Genomic DNA, 18,994 nt, shown 5'->3' on the forward strand with positions numbered 1-18,994 from the left:
GAGCTAGTGGTAAGGTCGGCAGTTCTCTTTTCTAGTAGAATGTAGGGCTTGGTCACAAGCGTGTTGTGGGCATTCCCAGAGAGGATCATTTCTGTCAGAGCAACACTAAACCCTGAAGGGGTCATGATGTTGCTGACCTGGGTGTTGTGCCCTTGACACTCAGGCTGCTGTTAACCCCCACTGTCTGCAAGTGGCCTTGGGGGTGACTCACCTTTCTGAGTTTTGGTTCCCGGTAGCTATGATGTACTAGCTGTATGCCTAAGCAGCTTTGGGATAGATGAGTGTTGGGCCTGTGGTATGGTGGCCCTAGGTCCTTGTTGCTAATGTGCAATCCTGGAGTGGGAGAGGACAACCAGCTTGTGGCTAACAGAAGCTGCTGTCAAGTGGGGATGGCAAGGAGGTGTGCTCCTCAGCAGGGTGCCACATGGAGCTGGCCCTAGAGCTGGTCCCCAATGCTGGCAGGCACTGTGGGATCCTTGAGGTGCCTGAGGGACATTTAGGCTTCTTCCTGGGTGTGGTGTTATGGTGTGTTCCCTCACAGACCAAACTGGACCAGGAGGTTAGAGTAGATAGAGCATACAGCTTGTGTTTTATTTAATTTTGAAAAAAAAAAAAAAAAAACCTCAAGGAACCTGCAAAAGCAACAACAACAACAACAACACATGCATGCACACATGCATGTGCTCACGCACCCCTGGATATCCCCTGGAATTCGGTCCTTCTGTCAGGTGGTAGGCAGAGAGGCCACTGTCTGCCCAGTGGAGAATGGTACCTCTCATTAAGCCCAGGCCTCACTTAGCCCTAGTGACAACTTCTCCAGTTCCAGAGATTTCAGACTCTTACAATTGAAACTCTTACTCCACAGCACCCTTTTATGCTGTGGTCTCTTCTACCTGGCTTGGTCAGCTCAGGCCTTCCTCAGTCACGGTCAAGCAAGTTCTGTTTGGCCTTCACCCTGACCTCTTAGCAGGCGTCGAGATACTTATAAAAGCATGTCAGGAACTTTGCCTACTTGGCACCTTCCTATTCATCCCCCCAAATCCAAATCTGAGTTTTAGATGCCACTTCCTTGACCTCCCCAAGACACCTTCTCTCTTCCTTCTCTCCTCACACTGGGCCCTGACTCAGAAACCCTTTGCCCACAGTGCCTGTCTTTGTTCTGAAAGTGGCAGTTCCTAAGCTTCATCCGCGCAGGTCCCCGAGTGTCTTTAATATCCCAGTGATCCAGTGGCTCAGGACTGATTCTTAAGCTCAGATACAGCACCAGGTTGTCAGTGTGCAGGGCCTCTACAGAACATACGGGCTACTTTTGCTTTGTCTTCCTGCGCTTGGATCCAGTTAATCCTGGGTCGCCTGCCTAAATGGGCCAATGCCCCTGACCTCAGCCCTGCCAGCTGCGCATATTACTGTTTATATTCTGCGCTCTCCCGAGGTCACAATGCCTTCCCCGTTTCCTCTTCGCTGGCTGCATTTGCTCATGCTCCACAAGGGGGCGCCTGAGACCGCTTCTTCCTGGCCTGGAGACTTCTGCAAGCTCTGGAACCTCTGATTGCACCCGGAGGTGAGGGCGTTGCAGGGGGTGGGGCTGGACTGAGGCTCCCGTCTTCCCTTTCCCGCCTCCGTGTGTTGCATCTTCCTACAGGGTTGAGAGGGGGTGAAGCCGCCCAGAGACCTGGGAGGGAGATGTGCCTCACAGACCGTCTGGATGTCAGAAGAGCCTCGGTGTACTGACTGTTCCGAGCTGTCTTCAGGTCGGGTGGTTTGACTTGTGCAAACAAAAGTCTGTGACAGAAAGCCACTTCTGGGCAAAAGCATCCTTCAGTCTGGTGGGTTAGGACTCCTGACCGCTGTCAATAGGGGAGAGGCTGAAGTCCTCCATGTCCCTTGGGCTCCCGGGACTGTCTGTTAGTATCGAAGATTCCTTTGGCTTCCTTCTCCCTTGAGATGGCTTCTTCGGGGCTGTGGGAAATATGAAGTTAGAAGAGGCATGAAAACGGCCCTGTGGTCTTGTTTCTCCTACCTAGATGTTTCTCTGGCTTTCAGCTTCTATCTAGGCTCAGGAAAGCTAAACTCCATGAAGCCAGCTGGCCACTCTTGTTCCTAACAAGCTATTGAGTGGCTGGAGCATGGGAGGAGAGCCACAAGAGTATGGCTCTCACAGAGCCCAACTCCACAGTCTCCCTCACTGCCACAGGGTGGCTGGACTGTGACTACAAGGGAGGGGCATCTGGCTCTGGGCAGGTCACACCCAGGACCTACTGAGATGGTAGGTCTACGCAGCAGACCTGTGGCTTTGGACCAATTCACATACCAAGCCTCAGTTTCCCCATCTGTCAAATAGTGCCAATTCTACCCGCTGGGTGAATTTGTAGGCCTAAAGTAGAGACAACTACATACCCCTCCCACTCTGCCTGGCTCAGGGTAATGCTGGGATGTGTGTCCGTCACCCTACTAGGTAAAGCGGGATCCTTACAATGAGCTTGTTCCCATTGACTACCAGGCAGTGTCCGGGAATGGAGGAGTGCTACCCACAGGGTGCCTGGAGCCAGCTGTCCCTGGCCCAATTCTCCCCGGGAGGATAGGGGAGGGGGGCTGGCTTGCGAGTGTGAAAGGTGCAAGCACACACTGGGAACCCAGGTGAGCCACACCCACTCCATGTCGCACACAGCAGGAAGTGCTTGGAAATGACACAGGCACCCTGGCCTCCACTCGGAGCAAACACAGGCTGCGGTCAGTCCCTTTCCAGCAACAATGGCTTATTGTGGCCCCAGCCCAGCCTGCTGAGCTGTATCCTGGGCAAACATAGGCCACATGCATATTAGCTTAGGTGTTCAAAGACTCACCATTGTGCATTGGAGCAGGAAGTGTCATGGTTCTCAGACCCGGGACCAGTCTGAGATTCCTGCTATCTTATCGGGCAGAGCTGAACTCAAAGGCACCGCCCTGAGCAAACACGTGAGCAACCCTAACCCCGAAGGAACACAGGGACAGAGGATGTGGCTGCCCAAAGGTGTACAAGAGGGTCCAAGGATGCCAGTCCCAAGGAGCTGCTTCCAAGGGGACAGTAATCAATGTCTTCAGTTCCACACCCCCCCCCCCCACTTTTTGAGACAGGGGCTCACTCATAATAGCATAGGCTGGCCTTGATCTTACTGCAGCTGAAGAGGACAACATGATTTACATTGTTTCCTGTGGCTGGGTTTAGCAGTGCATACTTTTAATCCTAGCACTCAGGAGACAGAGGCAGGACAGTCTCTGTGAGTGTGAGGTCTTTCTGGTCTGCAGAGGAAGTTTCAGACCAGTCAGGGCTACATAATGAGAGCCTGTCTCAAAACAAAAAACCCAAAATATTGTTCCCTGTGGAAGATGTCAATTTTTTTTCAGTGTTGGGGTTAGAATCCAGGGCCTCATGCATGTCAGGAAAGCCTACTACCAGCTGAGATGCACCCCCAGCCTCTCTCAGCTCTGCCCTTCTCCCACTGAAGTTTTATGGAGCGCTGGTGTTGGTGCTCTTGAGGGAAGGAAGCTAAGGCTCAGGAGTACTGCCAGAAGGCCATGTGGTCGGGATTCACAGAGGTCTCTACTGGGGAGGTTCAGGGATTCCATCAGGCTCTCGCTGGTCCCCAGATGCCATTCTCCAGGGGTCTAGGAGAGGCACCTACCACATATGTTGCCCTATTTGCCCTTCCAGGAGGCAGGTACCTTTGTCCTGAAGATCTGAGGTCCGCTTCCTCTTCTGCTGTGGACCCTGTTGATGGCCCTCAGCCTGTCTCTCTCCTGGCATGCTTGACTCTGTGCTTGCCTCAGAGGTCAGTCCCATCTGGGCAGAAGGAAACACACTCAGGGCAAGGAACAACCCCTCTCCTGCCTGCTGCCAGGGTCACTTTGAATGAATGGTTGAGGACCCACCTTGGTGTCTGACTCTTCCAGTTGCTGCAGATCTGGCCTCTGTGCCCTGACCTTGCTGGGCTCTGAAAGACACGAATGGAGTCAGCCAGACTGGTGGCCCTAGACATGGTGTCCCAGGACAATGAGAATAACTCTTCAGATGAAGACACAGAGGAGCTGGTAACCTTCCTCGGGGCTCTTGCTGGAGATCTGAATCCAGGCCCCCCTGCTAGATAACCTCCTGCTTGACTCCTACAGCCCTGTGGGTTGGTGCCTTCCCTTCCTCAAATGAGAAGAGAGCAATACTTCTGAGCCTCAGAGCCTCTATCCACAATGGGAGAGACCACGCTGGAGGCCAGCAGGCTGCCAATCACTCCCTTACCCTCTACACATCTCTTCCCACTGCACATCCCATCCCACTGCACATCCATGCCCACTGCACATCTCTTCCCACTGCACATCATATTTCACGGCACATCCCATCCCACTGCACATCCATGCCCACTGCACATCCCTTCCTACTGCACATCCATTCCCACTGCACATCCATTCCCACTGCAATCCCTTCCCACTGCACATCCATTCCCACTGCAATCCCTTCCTACTGCACATCCATTCCCACTGCACATCCATGCCCACTGCACATCCCTTCCCACTGAACATCCATTCCCACTGCACATCCATCCCCCCTGCAATCCCTTCCCACTGCACATCCATTCCCACTGCAATCCCTTCCTACTGCACATCCATTCCCACTGCAATCCCTTCCTACTGCACATCCATTCCCACTGCACATCCATGCCCACTGCACATCCCTTCCCACTGCAATCCCTTCCCACTGCACATCCTTCCCACTGCAATCCCTTCCCACTGTACATTAGTTCCCACTGCAATCCCTTCCCACTGGACTGGTTCTCTGAGTGCTGACTTCACCTGTGGTCCCATCAGTGGCAGGTCTCTGCAAGTGGGGTACTGGTCTTGGTTTTCCTCCAGCCTCCTCTGCTGTCCTTCCAGGAGAGGTCAGGCTGGTATGGGTCCCTGGGAGAAGGTGTGAGGTGTCCTAGGAGAGGCAAATTAATGGTTTGAGTATCTCTTTCTGTGTCTCTGTCTGTCTGTGTGTGTCCCTGAGCCAACTCCATCTTCAGGCTGTAGTAGGTGGATATTCAGTCCTTTCCGAGTGTGAACAGGACCGTTAGGCTGCTCTTTGGCACAAACTGGTGCGGCAGAGAGAAGGCAGCCCAAGGAGATGTGAATGCCATTCTGTAGTGCAATGGCATAGAGAATAAGGCCAGGACTGGGACCCTTACCTTGGGAGTAGAGTGTTCCTCAGGCTCCTGAGTTCTGGCCTGTGTGTTGCCATTGTTGAGAGTATGGGGGCTGTGAATCACAGGTCTGGACAAGGTGGGCAGCTGGGGGCTGGGAGCATGGGCAACTGTGGTGTTGAGTGGCAAAGGTTGGCTAGTGGATTTGAGGCTGTCCCGACACCGTCCCCGGTCAGAGAGGTCCAGAGGCTTGTCTGGGGGACATTCCTGAGTGGTCACATGTATCTCCTTCCTTGGGGGGCTACATTGGCTTGTGGACTGCGGATGCCACCCATCAGGCTGGGCCTCTGTGCTCAAAGCTGTCCTGGGGGCCTCACTCTCAGAGCTCTCAGAATCCGAACCAGCTGGTGGGGAAGATGGCATATTTTCTTGTGTGGATGGGACCCTCAACCTGGCACTGCCTGCCCCTGCCCGTGCCCGTGCCCGCAGCTGCTGCTGAACCAGCAGCAGGTGCAATGCTCCTTCCAGCCGTGGGTCCTGTATGCCCATCAGGGCACCAGGCTCCTCCCATGCCTCTGCCTCTCTAGTTTTCAGGCCCTGGGGCAGGGGGCTTTTGGCAGCTGTTGCAGGAGCTGGGGGGCTCCTGTGGGGGCTTTGCAGACGCAGAGACAGGTGACGATTCAGGAGGCAGAGGCGATCGGTCTGAAGGGAGCGCTTCAGCGTCTCATAGGCTAGGGCTGATGGCCGAGAGGCCCGCAGGAAGCTAGGGGAAAGAGAAGAGTGACTGGCTAAGTGAGATCCTAGAGGGAAGACAATAGGCACCTCACTTCATGGATGGTCAGGCAAGCCACCTGAGGTCACATGGTCATGGGAGAGGGCGGATTCTCATGCCCTCTCTGGAGGCCACTATGTATAGAAGAAGGTGGCAGATTTGGTCAAAAAGGACCCAGAGCATGAACACACTGGGTCCTATGCCTCCTCCTGTGTCTTTAGCTTTAATTGCTGAGGCAGCCTCAGGAGAAGGGAGCCTCAGTAGATGGGCTGCCTAGATATGATTGGCTGATGCATGGGAGATTGTTTTGATTACTAATTGATGGAGGAGAGCCCAGCCCATGGTGGGTGGCACCGCAGACACTCCTGGTCAGAGTTTTTGCTTATCCCAGCAACAGAAAGTGAATTACAGTATCTGGTGGGGGGAGCACCAGCTACCTAGAGTGTCTGATCCTCCTGTCCATCTCCCACAATCCCACTGGCTCTGCTAGGCCATGAGACTGGAGCTTTACCTAGGTCTTCTGAGTGCCCGAGCCAAGGTGTCTACCAGTGTCCTGCCTCTACTATGGGGCAGCAGCAGAGCATTGCTCACAGTGGTGGGTAGAGCCTCACCTGTCCACAGGGAGGCCATGTTCATATGGTGGGCTGGGTGGGCTGCTTCTGGTGGATGGCGGCGGGGGTGTTCCGTTGGCGGTGCCACTGTCTGGTGGGCAGGCCCGGGAGCCGGGCCGCACCACAGCTACTGTCGAGTGCAGCTGGTTGGAGATGCACTGAGGGCTCTGTACAGGGTGGGCGGGTCAGCCTGGCAGGTCATCTCACCCGGGCTTGCCTCCCCTGCCTCGCATGAAGCTCAGTGTCCCTGTCTGGCCTGGGGACAGGCCTGATAGGTGTGAGGTTGGCACAAAGTACCTTGAACAAGGCAGGACTATGGGGCCAGCCCACTTGTCAGGATGGCACTGAGTGTTGAGGGGGTCAGGGGTCAAAACCATTGTCCTTACCATGTCCAAGGCCCGTGGCTCAGGCAGGTTGGCAGCTGGGGAAATTCTGGCCACTGGGGAAGTCTTGTGGCTTGATACCTTATCTGTGGGAAGAAGAATGACAAGGAGCTAGGGAGACACTGTGGGATCCCCCAGGTGCCCAATCTCCCATCCTCCCGCTAACCCCATGGACCTGTGCCTGACTGTTCTTCCTCCGCCTCCTCCAGGTCTCCTGGGGGGTTCTCGGGGGCACCCTTCCGGTTCCCAGGTGAGGGGAGCGGCATGGGTGATGCAGGCTCTGAGGAGCCATCCCAGGCCTGGGGTGCAGCCTTGTCTCTGGAGAGGACATGAGGCCAATGATGAGGATACAGAAGCTAGAGAACTGGGACAACCAGGACACCCTGTGGGGCAGGATTCTAAGGACACGGGTCTGCTGAGCGAGCATCTGGGCCTGCGCTGCCCCACTCACCGCAGGCTCCGAAGCAGCTTCATTTCTTCCTTCAGGATCTTGTTTTCCTCCCTCAGCCCATTCATCTCATTGGCTGCAAAGAGTGGTGGCAATTAGCAAGGTCATGGGGCAGGATGGAGACAGGGGACTCCCACAGCACCAGAGAGGCTCTCATTGTCTTGCTCTAGTCTGGCTCATAGCAGGCAGGAGTATAAAACTGGCTGTAGGAGTGGACTGTGGGATGGTGTTGAGTGAACCTCAGCCTGCAGTCTGCAGAAGGATGAGGTCAACACTCCAGCTTGTCCCAAGAGCTCCCTCAGGAAGGTCAGGAGAGTGGGGATGCCCTGGCCCAGGAACTGGTGTGATGTCTGGGAGTCGTGCCTCCTCCTTTCCCTGTGGCTCTGTGTGGGCTGACCAGGCCCTGGGGTCCCCGGCCTGTGGGTGTGGCTCACTGAGGATGCAGAGATGCTGCAGGCTCTGCAGGTGTGCACTTTCCAGTTCCAGCTGCTTCTTTCTGGCCAGCTCCTGGGTGACCATGCAGCGATCGCACAGGCCAGCCCTCAGCCTAGGGACAGGAGAAGTCACACTGAGGCAGACATTGGTTCCTTATGCCCCATTGCCAGGACGTGTCCTGCCTTTCCCAACTGTGGTCCATGGTCCCCCAGGCATGCCTCCTGCTGAGGGCTTAGCATCCCTTGTGTGATTAAGTTTGAGAAGGATTTTCTCTTAAGGTTCTGCAAAGCCTGGCTTTGAGACACCTGTCTGGCTTGGTCTGTGCTAAAGGCCCCCAGGTTGACTCTGGGGGGGGGGCTCACCTGTTCTCTAGTACCCTCAGGTTCTCCTTCAGTGCCTTCTGCTGCTCCCGGAGCTGGTGGTTTTTGGCAAAGAGCTCTTCTATTCTCTGTGCATCCCTGTGTGGCAAACAGCTGAGGTGGAACACTGGTCTCAATGGCCAGCGTAGCCTGGGTTTGGGTGGGGCCCCCTTGGCAGCTCCCTGTAGGGATCTGCCTTAGAGTGTGGCCCTTCAAATGGGGCTCAGTTCTACACCCTCAGATAGAACTGTTCTTACGGCCTATCTTGTCTTCTTGTTACCTTAGCTACAGCACATATGGACCCTGGTCTAGCCTGGTCTAGTCCATTGTTTCTCAACCTGGGGATCGCAACTCCTTGGGGGGGCGGGGTGTCAAACAACCCTTTTATAAGGATCATCAGAAAGCAAAGATATCTGCATTATGATCCATTAATAATAGCAAAATTACAGTTCTGAAGTAGCAATGAAAATAATCTTATGGTTGGGGGTCAGCACAACATGAGGGACTGTGTTAAAGGACCACAGTGTTAGGAAGATTGAGAATCACTCATTTAGCCAGAGATGGGACACAGGAAGGTGACCTGCAGGTCAGCCACCAGCAATTGAGGCTATGCGTTGGGACCCACAATAAGTACTGTGACGGGGGCTTTGGTCTCACTGGGTCTCCAAGTGGAGGGCCACGCCAGACCCGCTGGGGCTAACATCTCAATGGTCTAGTCCCGGCTCTACCACATAAACAGTGTCACCTGGCCAAGAGACTCCCTGCCCCCTTGGGGGCAGTGTGGGTGGCCATGGCCTGTGGGAACAGCTGCCCTCCTGTCTGTTCTGCTGGTTCGGCTGGGTTGACTCACCGGCACCGCTCTGAGTTCAGGTCTAGAAGCTTGTTCTGCAGGCCTAGCAGAGAAGATAGATAGGTACAGGTCAGGTCCAGATGCTTCCCACAGCACCGGTAGGGCTGAGGCATGAGGTGGCAACTCCTGCCCTGGTCGTCACATGGGATCCTCTCCAGACTCCTGCTCACTGACACCCACCCCATCTGCACCTGCGGCCCAAATGCTCTGACTTCCTGAACTGAGGCCGGGGTCCCTAACTTAGCATTTAATTAGCGGTTGACAGAGACCCTGGTCCTGGAAGTGGTTGGCTACCTGGCAGGAGCAGAGCATCCAAGAGTGGCTATTTTTTTTTTGGGGGGGGGGTAGTGCTAGTGTTAGGGAGGGGAAGCTAGATACACTCCTAACTTCAGGACCTGCCAGTGTCTACAGGGTACGTGGAGCGGGACAGAAAGAACGGGCACCTGTCTGTCTCTTCTACTGAGGTTCTGTTCGTCTTCAGAGCAGCTCGATCTTAGGGTGGGTCTAGCCATCTACTTTCTCAGCAGCAACAAGTTCTTTGCCCCCAGGGTTCAGCAGCCTCTGCCCCACCCTGAATTCCTGTGTACCCAACCAAATCTCTTAGGTATGGTGAAGATTGTCTGGCAGCCCAAACCAACTGCCAAAAGAAGATCCACTCCTCTTTAGGGAGTGTTCTCATCTTGGTCAGTGCTGGCTCTTCACCTCTCAAGATGAAATCCTATTAACCATAGCTCGTGTCCCCACGCACACGTGGCCAGGTATTGTTTCTGTTGCTTCTGGGACATTTCCTGAAACATTAGATGTACAATCAACAGGCCTTCAGAGCAAGTTCTCACTGACACACACCCCTTTGGGACCCAGTGAGACTGATCCCAGCCTGGGTAGGCCTGAGGGTTCTCAGAAGGACAGACTGGCTTCTTCCCTGAGGCTTGGGGGAGTGTCTGGCTTCCTTGACCTTCAGGTGGCTCTTCCTGGAAGGCCTCCCAGGACTGAATTGGAATTGTAATGAGGTGGGTGGAGGGCACCCTGAACGGCTGGGGAATTTAGCAGGGGCTGGAGGGTGAGGGAGTGTCTGTTCAGTGCCCTAGACACTTCCTATGGCCTTAGGAGCTCTAGAAAGGGCAGCCTCTCCCTCCGGGTGAGGAGCTGTTGTGCTGGAGCTGCTAGCCCTCTGAGAAGACACAGCAGGGCCGTGCTTGGGGGCTGGATGCAGCTTGTGGTCATGAGGTGTTGATGGTGATCTCTGAATAGGTCCCTCTTCCGGTTCACACCATGGGGTGTGGTCTGAAAACATTCTGGATGAGGAAGTGCTCCAGGCCGAGTCTGGACCCTGTGCAACTTGTATCCTTTGGTCAGGATTCTGTTTTCCAGACAGACCTACTGAGTACTAAAGGGGTATCCTGGAAGTTCCCTAACCTGCCCAGACCCCCAAGACCATCTTCCTATGAGCACAGGGGAGCCTTCTATTAACTACTTACCCAGAACCTCCTTCTCATGGGCCTCCTTCAGTCTGTTCAGTGACTCCATGAAGCTGTCCATGGCTCCTTGTGCACTGGCCACTCTGCACTAGTCACAGGAGGGTTGGGAGCTCTACTGCCCTTCTGGGTCCAGCCTGTAGGTAGGGGAGTTGGGGAGAAGGTTGATTTAAGCAGGGGCTTGGGCTGAAAAGGAGGAGAGCTCTTCAGGTGTGGGGCAAATGCGTTTTCTGTGAGGGGCTGTCCAGGGGGAGGGGCAGAGAGTGAATGGCTAAAGGTTGGATGTGGAGGATGAAAGGGTTAATAGTAAAAACTGCATGGGGTCAGAGGACTGGACAGACTGACTTCTGGAGGCTGAGCTAGGAGTAAGGAGAAGAGCAGTGGATCCTGTGCCACACAGTGGCCGTGGTGGCCACGGGAACTCACCAAGCAAAGACATCTATGGTGTGGGGACAGAAACCAGGAAGAAGATGGGCTCCCAAACTGTTCACAGATCCACCTGGGCTCTAGCTCTCCCAGAGCTGGCTACAGTCCTGGAATTGAGAGTTGGTGGCTCTGTGTTTGGTAGATGAGGGACACGGAATGAAGAATTGCGAGGTCCCTCAACCACGGTCTGGGAGCCAAGGCTCATCTCAAGGAGGGATATCCTTGTGGGCTAACTAACTGCCCCAGCCTTGAGGGGTCAGAGGCTGAGTGTCCCAGTCCTAGGTCACATGACCAGGACCTAGCTGCCTGTTTTCTTCCTTGAATTCAATACGGGTGGGTATCGCTTTTTACCATTTAATCCTCAAGATAGCTCCAGGAACTTCTCTCCAAGTGGGGGAACTGAGGTTCAAAGAGGACTTGCCCCTACCTTGTTGGGGGTGGGGTGGAGTGGGGGTGGGGAGTAGATTTGAACTCAGACTTGATTATTCACCCAGCATGAGCTCAGGATGTTTTCCAGAGGGCTGGTGTGCTCAGCTGGGTAGGCCTTACCTTGCTGAAGGCAAGGAGGTGGGACCAGCTGGTTGGGACAAACAGGGCTAGGAAGGGGTTAAGCCAGCACCTGCAATTCCACCCAGACTCGCCCAGCAGGTGGCTCTTCCCCAGTCCCTAGCACCTGCTTTATGGGCTGGGCCAACACCTGTAGAGGAGCCTGCAGGCTGGGGTGAGGTCTGTATGGGCTCTGGGTCTATATGTTGTTTAGTTTCTTCATTCTAGCCTATGGCACAGACCACTAGGCTGTTACTCTCAAGGTCCCCAAAGAGCAGTTCTGAATTCTCTGCTGGACACTGGCTTAGTTCCCTCAGATCTCCATGGTGTGTCCTGTCCAGGGACTCAGGGAGGTGACAACATCAAACAAGGTCGTCTTGATCCAGGGTAACATCGCTCTAGGGATGACGTGACTTCCCTGGTAATCAGATGACAGAGACACGTACAACTGAGATAAAGTGGAACTCAGTTTCCTGGGCCCCTGCCGTGCCTAGGGTGTCCCTATGCCCAGCTTCTACCATTCTAGAGTTTTAGGGGTCCGTCCGGGCAGGGAAAGGAAATGGAGGGTGGTAGATGCCTGGATGCATCCTTCAAGCCATTTTGGTGCAGAAATGGGCACCCATGGGAGGAATGAACCTGGCTTTTACGAATACACAGGCCCATGCCCAGAAGCCTTGTGCCAACAGAGTGGCTGTCCCCAGGAGGCCTGCTCTGTGAGTCTTGGGAATGCAGGGAGCTCTGTAGGTGGGAGTGGGTCTCTTCAGAGGCCACAGCTGTCTTTGCATCCAGCTGTAGGGAGCTGTGAAGTAAGAAGCCTGCAAAGGTGATAGGCTTGGTGCCATCTTCAACCCAGAAGGGTGGGACCCAGGAATGTGTGAGGGTGCTTTGGGGCTGCAAAAATGCAGAGTGGTGATGGGGGTAGGCAGAGATATGAACCCTAACCCTGAGCCTTAGGTCCCTAGACAGGGCCCTCACTCTTGGTGTGGGCACTGAGCCCTTGGGAAGGAGCTGGTGGAGGGACAAGGCAGCAGAACAGCTTCTGCTCCATCTTTTGCTGCTGCCAGAGCAGTTGGGGAGGCAGATACGACATTGGGAGCAAAGACATTACACACCTTCAGGCCAATCTGCCTCCCTTTGCCTGTGAAGATGCAGGGACAGAGGTGGTTTGTTCAGAATTAAAGCCGGCAAGAGACAGGAGGATGTGAGATATGGCTGGCTTCTACATGGACAGGTTGAATGCTACTCGAACAAACTCAGTAGAACCAACTCAGTACGGCTCACCAGAACCAGACAGAGCATGTCCCTAAGCCAGATCGCTCCCCTGTCAGTGCTTAGGAAAGCACTCTACAGTGAGGAAGCCTGAGGGATGGCAGAAGCTTGCTATCACAAGTTCTCACCAGGAGGCACACTCTAAGCTCCGCCTGCCTCCCTGGGAGCCAACTTGAGCCTCAGGTTCCCTCCCCTTCTTTCCCCATCCCCACCCCCAGTCCCTTACTTGCTACAAGGATCTCCACCTACTCCATGGCACCTCTACTTGTCTCAAGAGCCCCTATCAGCACCTTCAGGTCCCCTTTTACCTTCTAAGGCACGTATATGCTCCATGGGGGCCTCCACTACCCCAAGGGCCCCTACTACCCTCCCAGGAGCCCCACCTGAACCTTAGACCCCCCACTTACTCTGTGGGGCCCTACCTGTTCTGTAGAGCCCCCACCTGCTCTTCAGGCTCACCTGCCTCCAAGGAGCCTCAACTGAACCTCAGACCCTTCACCTGTACCTCACAGTTCCCCAGAGGGGCCTCCCATTGCCAATCACAGCAGACCAGCAGGCTGGTGTCCCAGAGGACACAGGAGTGTTAGCCTAGAGCACTAGCCTGGGCTTTGAATACGATTCTTCCTTCCTATGTATAGCCTCGGGTAAGTTGCTTTGAGCCCCTGTTTCCTCATCTGGGGGGAATGACACACCCATGTCCTGTATTGGGTTTCTGCAAGACTCTCACGGGTATCACATGCTCCAGGCAGAAGTCAGGTGGCGGTATTCTGTGTGTGACAGAGGGAACCCTGAACCTCCTGTCTCCCTCACGTACAGCTCCCAGGGGACTAACAGTGCCCTCCCTCCTGGGACAGACCTGAGGCTCACAAACAAAAAGACCTTTTGTAGGAGAACAGATCCCGTGTTCTGAGCAGATGGTGGACACAAAGTGACCACTAGTCCGTGGGTTTTGGTGGCCATTCCCAGGGAAGGTGCCATGCATTCCAATAAGAACAGATGTGGCGGGCTGGAGAGATGGCTCAGCGGTGAAGAGCATTGCCTGCTCTTCCAAAGGTCCTGAGTTCAATTCCCAGCAACCACATGGTGGCTCACAACCATCTGTAATGGGGTCTGGTGCCCTCTCCTGGCCTGCAGGGATATACACAGACAGAACATTGTATACATAATAAATAAATAAATAAATAACAGATGTGGCAAAGCCCAAGAGGTGGCTCAGTGGCCATACCTAGATGTGTTCTCTGGGGCAGCTAGAGCCCCTGGACTCCTGTCACTGGTGGGTGGTGGCAGCTGGCTTCCTTCCCTTCCCAGAGTGCTAAATCAGAGACCAACGACTTCCACCCTGCCTGGCTTTCCTCAAAGCCTGGCCCCCTTTCTTCTAGCAGGTCCTCAAGGGAAGAGGACTCTTCAGCAAACCCTCATTCTGTTTCTTTAAGGATGAGCTGTTAGTCAACCCATCTGATGTCCACTTAGCCACAGAAAGCAGCAATGGCCACAGAGGTGGTAATGATGGCAGATGCTGCTGTACACAGTACTGAGGAAATACTGAGTATCCCATGCTACGCAATCAGACTCCAAGACACAGAGCAGACAAGAGGCAGGGAGGCAGAGGCTGGATCTGAACAAGAGTCTGGCTGCTTCCATCTCCTCTCATTCTCTGAATGGGAGACTGCAGGGATGGACAAAGCATCTCCCACAGAAGCTTTAGCCAAGCTACTACTCGTCTGGCTGTGCCTCGGTTTCCCCATTCATAAACCTGGTGGTGGTGACCACAGAGATAGGAGAAGCCTGATATGAAGTGGGAGCTTCCATGCTGATCCAGGGGACCAGACAGGGACGGGGGGGGGGGGCGGCGCTTCTAAGCCCATGTGCTCCCATGTGCACTTCATGGTCACCCATGGCAGCTCTTATTTTATAGAAATCTGAGATTAAGAGATGGTATCTGCTTACCATCATCAGCTCACAGGAGATACAGGCTAGACACACGGGCCTCCTGGCAACCTCTTGGGTCGGTCTGGGTTGCGGCTGTGTGGAGAGGTGGCTTCTGATATCTTTCTGACAATAAACCCGCAGAGACAGGTAGCCTCCACAGACAGACAAAGCAACACTTTCGGCTGAAGAAACCCACATCTGTGTATACATGCCAAAAGTAAATGCCTTTATACACCGTCAGCCCGTCCCCTTCCATGCACATGACCCTTACACGGGGCTAGGGATGGCTGTGTACACACAGGCAGTGGACACAGACATTTTCATGTCTCATGCTTGTGTGCACACTGCCTGCCTGAGGTAGCTTTGCAGCTCAGGTGACAGAAGGCCCTGCAACCTGACTCCATCCTCCCAGACCTGGGGGCAGGAGACATCGTAGGCCAGTGATTGATCCTACTGTCTTCCACTGCCGGCTGCAGTACTGCAGCTACTGACCCAACTTCAGGGCCTGACAATGTCCCCCTGCCAAGCTCGGAGCTATGGGCAGCCAGACCTGGCCTTGTGCTCCCCTTGTTCCCATGACTGCACAGTCTCTGGACCCACAGAAGCTAGGTGGTGAGAGGACACCAGCCTATATCCTAGGTCCTGGAGCCCCCTGCAGAGATTGGGGCCAGAGTGTCTCACCAGGGTTCACGTTTGCTGCTCCCAAAGTTCTGTCCAGGGAACCCCCGAGCCTTCCTCCTCCTTGCTTGGTCCCCAGGAGCAGGCATCAGGCAGTCCTCCTTACCTCCCACAGGTGAAGGCAGGCCAGCCTGCCTGTCCCTGCCTCCCGCCTCCCAGGCCTCCTGCTTCCTGCCTTCTGCCTCCGGGCTGCCTGCTCTGAAGTCTGGGCTGGGTCTCTGGCCCCCAAGGTGAGCACCCCAACAACTCCAGCCCACCCAGCTCCTGGAAGGGCCCTGCCTGCTGTAAGCGTGTACTCACATGGCCACTTGGCCAGCCTTGGACCTCCAGGGGCCTCGGTCCCGAGTGATCCCCTCCTGGGAGAGATAGGAGCAAGCAGCATGAACTTGCAAGACAGAATTTTGACCAAACCCGCCTGACGGGTTTCCGATTCTCCCAGCCGGGAGCTGCTAGGAGGCAGGGACTGCCCAAAGCCGCTCGACTGGTCTGGCCATCTCAGAGAGAGTGGAAGAACCGGCTGGCCGCGTGCATAGAGTTAGATTGTTTCCCCATAATCCCAGCTGCCTGGGTGCCTTAGCTTGACCGTCACGGGGAGCATCCTATGGGGCCCTGGACAGGAGCGCTGGCTAGCCCAGGGGCACAGCCAGGCTGTGTGGGCACTTATGAAGGGAGGGGAGATGCGGTTGGCCTTGCCACTTAGGGTCTAGATGCTTAGGAGGCCATCAAGCTATCTACATTCAGCTTGCCTTGGCTGACCTTCGGCAGGTCTGATTTCCTTGTCTAACCTTGGTTTCCTGGTCTGTGGCCAGGATGGCCGTGGGTAGGTGCAGTTCCCTTGTCCTGACTTGGTTTCTTCATCTGTGGCTTGTGGATAAAAAACAAAACCCAGGTCCTGTGCCTCTAGAGACTACTATTCAGAGAGACTTCACTGGGTTAGGGCTTGTCTAGTATCCACTATGCCCTTGCAGAGACAGATAGCTAGCTTCTACTTGTGGTAGAGGTGGGCAGGGCTGAGCCTCAGGTCTGTGGATGTTCCAAGTGGGTGGGTATCTCTGGGTTTCAGGCTGACTGCCCCAGCAGGTGGAATCTGGGGTGACAAATAGGGCAGAGAGCTGGCTTGGTATGAGGTAGCCCGGCTCAGGGTGCTAGAGAGTCCAGGCACTGTTGTCATACCATTTCCTCTCTAGATAGTGACATCATGGCTGCATTCCTGCAGGAAACAGTGCCCTCTGAGGCCATGGATGCCCAAATTACTGTCTGATGTGGGATTCCCCTCTGTGTGCTGTGAATACCACTGATTAACAAAGAAACTGCTTTGAACCTATAGCAGGGCACAACAGAGGTGTGTGTGGGGAAACTAAACTGAATGCTGGGAGAAAGAAGGCGGAGTCAGAGAGAAGCCATGTAGGCACCGGCAGAGACAGACACCAGATGGAACCTTGCCGGTAAGCCACAGCCATGTGGTGATACACAGATTAATGGAGATGGGCTAATTTGGGATATAAGAGTTGGCTAAAAATATACTTATGCTATTGGCCAAGCAGTGATTCAAATGATATAGTTTTCTGTGTGATTATTTTGGGTCTGAGCAGCTGGGAACGGATAAGCGACCTCTCCTACTGCCCCCTTCTCTCTTGTTCACTTGCCCATCACTGTCCCCTATTTTAGTTTGGCTCTGCCCAGAGGCAGGGGGGCTCCCCTGTTTATGGGGCTACAGAAGGAAGGTAGTGAAGGTCCATCAGAGCACCATGTTGACTAGGAGAGGAGGAAGTCCCGGGTCTTGAAGGATAGAAGACTTCTACTGCTGGCCGCTGGCCCTGGGCATGGGGCAAGGACGAACTGTTTCTAGCCCCAGGATGACCTTCCTAGAAGGGGAAAGTTCTAGGCCACAGAGCACCATGGTCTCCTTTTCCCTAACTCCTGGCTGGGTCTTTGTGAGACACATCTACTCACGCAGTGTGTTTGCACGTGCACCAAGAAGGGAGTGGGCGTTGTCCACGTGGGCTCAGCTTGATGTCCGGAGAAAGGGGACTTGTGTGTATGTGATGGATGCTTTGCTTGCATTAGGATAAGGTCTGAAGTGCCTCCCAACTCATACGTTGACATTTTTGTTTGTTTGATTGTTTTTTGAGACAGGGTTTCTCTGTATAGATTTGAAGCCTGTCCTGAAACTCACTCTGAAGACCAGGCTGGCCTCAAACTCGTAGAGACCTGCCTGCCGTTGCCTCCGGAGTGCTGGGATTAAGGGCATGTGCCACCACTGTCTGTCTTGGCACCAGTGATCTTATAGAGAGATTAGAAAGCTCCAGTTCCCTCCAGATGAGACAGAGACAAGGTTGTTATCAGATCTTCCCTTGGACTTCCAGCTTCCAGGAACATGAGAGGCACATTTTTGCTTCCTGTCAGCCCTAGCCTACGGCATCTTGTACAGCAGCCTATGGCTAAGTCACATCTGGGACAAAGTGACTGATGGCAGTCCCTCAGCCTGTGCATGTTCAGCATGTATGTATGCTATGTGCATGGGCTTGTTCTTGTGTGTGAGGTAGGGTCTATAGGCTAGAGGCTGTGTGAGGATGTCTAGAGGCTTCGTATGCATGTCTGGGGACTGTATTCCTGGGGACTGTGTGTGCATGCCTGAAGGCTGTGTATGTATGTGTCTGGGGATTGTGTGTGCATGCCTGGAGGTTGTGTGTATGTGTCTGGGGACTGTGTATGCATGCCTGGAGACTGTGTGTACATGTCTGGGGATTGTGTGTGCATATCTTAGAACTGCGTAAGTGCATGCCTGGGAATGTGTACACAAGTCTAAGGGGTTGCGTGTACACATCTGGTTGGTTCTCTGTGGGGAGGAAGAGTCATATATTCCACGTTAGCAATGTAGGTTCATGTATGGACCAGAGCTGGGGTTTGGACACTGCAATTCTGTCCTGGTTCCTCCGTCCCCAGCTCCTGACCCAGCGTCTGTGTAGTATGCTTCCTAGGCATCTCAGAAGGAGCCCTGGGGTTGCAGTTAAAGCTTTTGCCAGGGTCTACCTCAGTGGGTACTCAGCAGTGTGACCCTTCCTGCTTGGGGCTGGATGAATGGTCAGGGAAGGGGCACTGAGAACAGTGTTAATAACTGAGCAGAGGCTGTTTTCTCAGAGGGCCACGCACACTGGCCCAGCAGCCCTGCAGCCCTGCAGCCCTGCAGCCCTGCAGCCCTGCAGCCCTGCAGCCCTGCAGCTGTATTTATAATCACTCCCAACTGAACTCCCCAGTAAGTAAACAGAGGGCCCAGCTCTGAGATGGAAAACTCCCTGTCTACACCTCTGCTCCATGTGGGTAAGGGCAGCATAGGCACTAGAGACCAGGATTTCCACTGACAAGCAGCCCAAGGAGCCAGCTTCTTGGGTGATGAACCATCAGTTTCTTGGTTGTGGTTGTGTGTGGGAGGACTCATTTGGGAACATTCATCCTGTACATTAAAGACCATTAACTTAGTTTTATGCAGCTCTGCCTCATATGGCTGATTTTTTTTTTATGGTACTGAGGGTAGAACTTAGGGCATACTGGTCTACCACTGAGCTACATTCCCAGCTCTTAAATATTTTTTAAAAATAGAAGGGGCTGGGTGTATATAGCTCAGTAGGTAGAGTGCTTGTATTCCATGAATAAAGCCCTGGG

At 54.2% G+C, this 18,994-nt stretch overlaps 1 protein-coding gene across 4 annotated transcripts; it reads right to left on the reverse strand.

The window, feature by feature from the left end:
* Window positions 1-594: 594 nt before the first annotated feature.
* Window positions 595-15,850, reverse strand: Rbbp8nl (RBBP8 N-terminal like). 4 transcript variants are annotated; one of them, XM_050153102.1, is made up of 15 exons: window positions 15,632-15,850; window positions 14,672-14,746; window positions 10,487-10,620; window positions 9,009-9,051; window positions 8,162-8,257; window positions 7,799-7,911; window positions 7,368-7,440; window positions 7,092-7,234; window positions 6,920-7,002; window positions 6,534-6,700; window positions 5,196-5,913; window positions 4,822-4,948; window positions 3,910-3,971; window positions 3,703-3,820; window positions 595-1,959 (listed from the first exon to the last, which is right to left on the reverse strand). In XM_050153102.1, exons 3-15 carry the CDS (start codon window positions 10,545-10,547, stop codon window positions 1,832-1,834), a joined length of 1,932 nt encoding a protein of 643 aa, XP_050009059.1. In that variant the 5' UTR covers window positions 10,548-10,620; window positions 14,672-14,746; window positions 15,632-15,850; the 3' UTR covers window positions 595-1,831. The 4 variants fall into 4 exon arrangements, with proteins under 4 accessions (XP_050009059.1, XP_050009058.1, XP_050009060.1 ...); XM_050153101.1 differs by having other exon boundaries at window positions 14,672-14,851; XM_050153103.1 differs by lacking the exon at window positions 14,672-14,746.
* Window positions 15,851-18,994: the final 3,144 nt, after the last annotated feature.

This window comes from Alexandromys fortis, unplaced genomic scaffold (genome assembly GCF_014885135.2).
Source record: "Alexandromys fortis isolate MF-2015 unplaced genomic scaffold, M_Fortis_MF-2015_v1.1 scaffold_81, whole genome shotgun sequence".
Taxonomy (NCBI): Eukaryota; Metazoa; Chordata; class Mammalia; order Rodentia; family Cricetidae; genus Alexandromys; species Alexandromys fortis.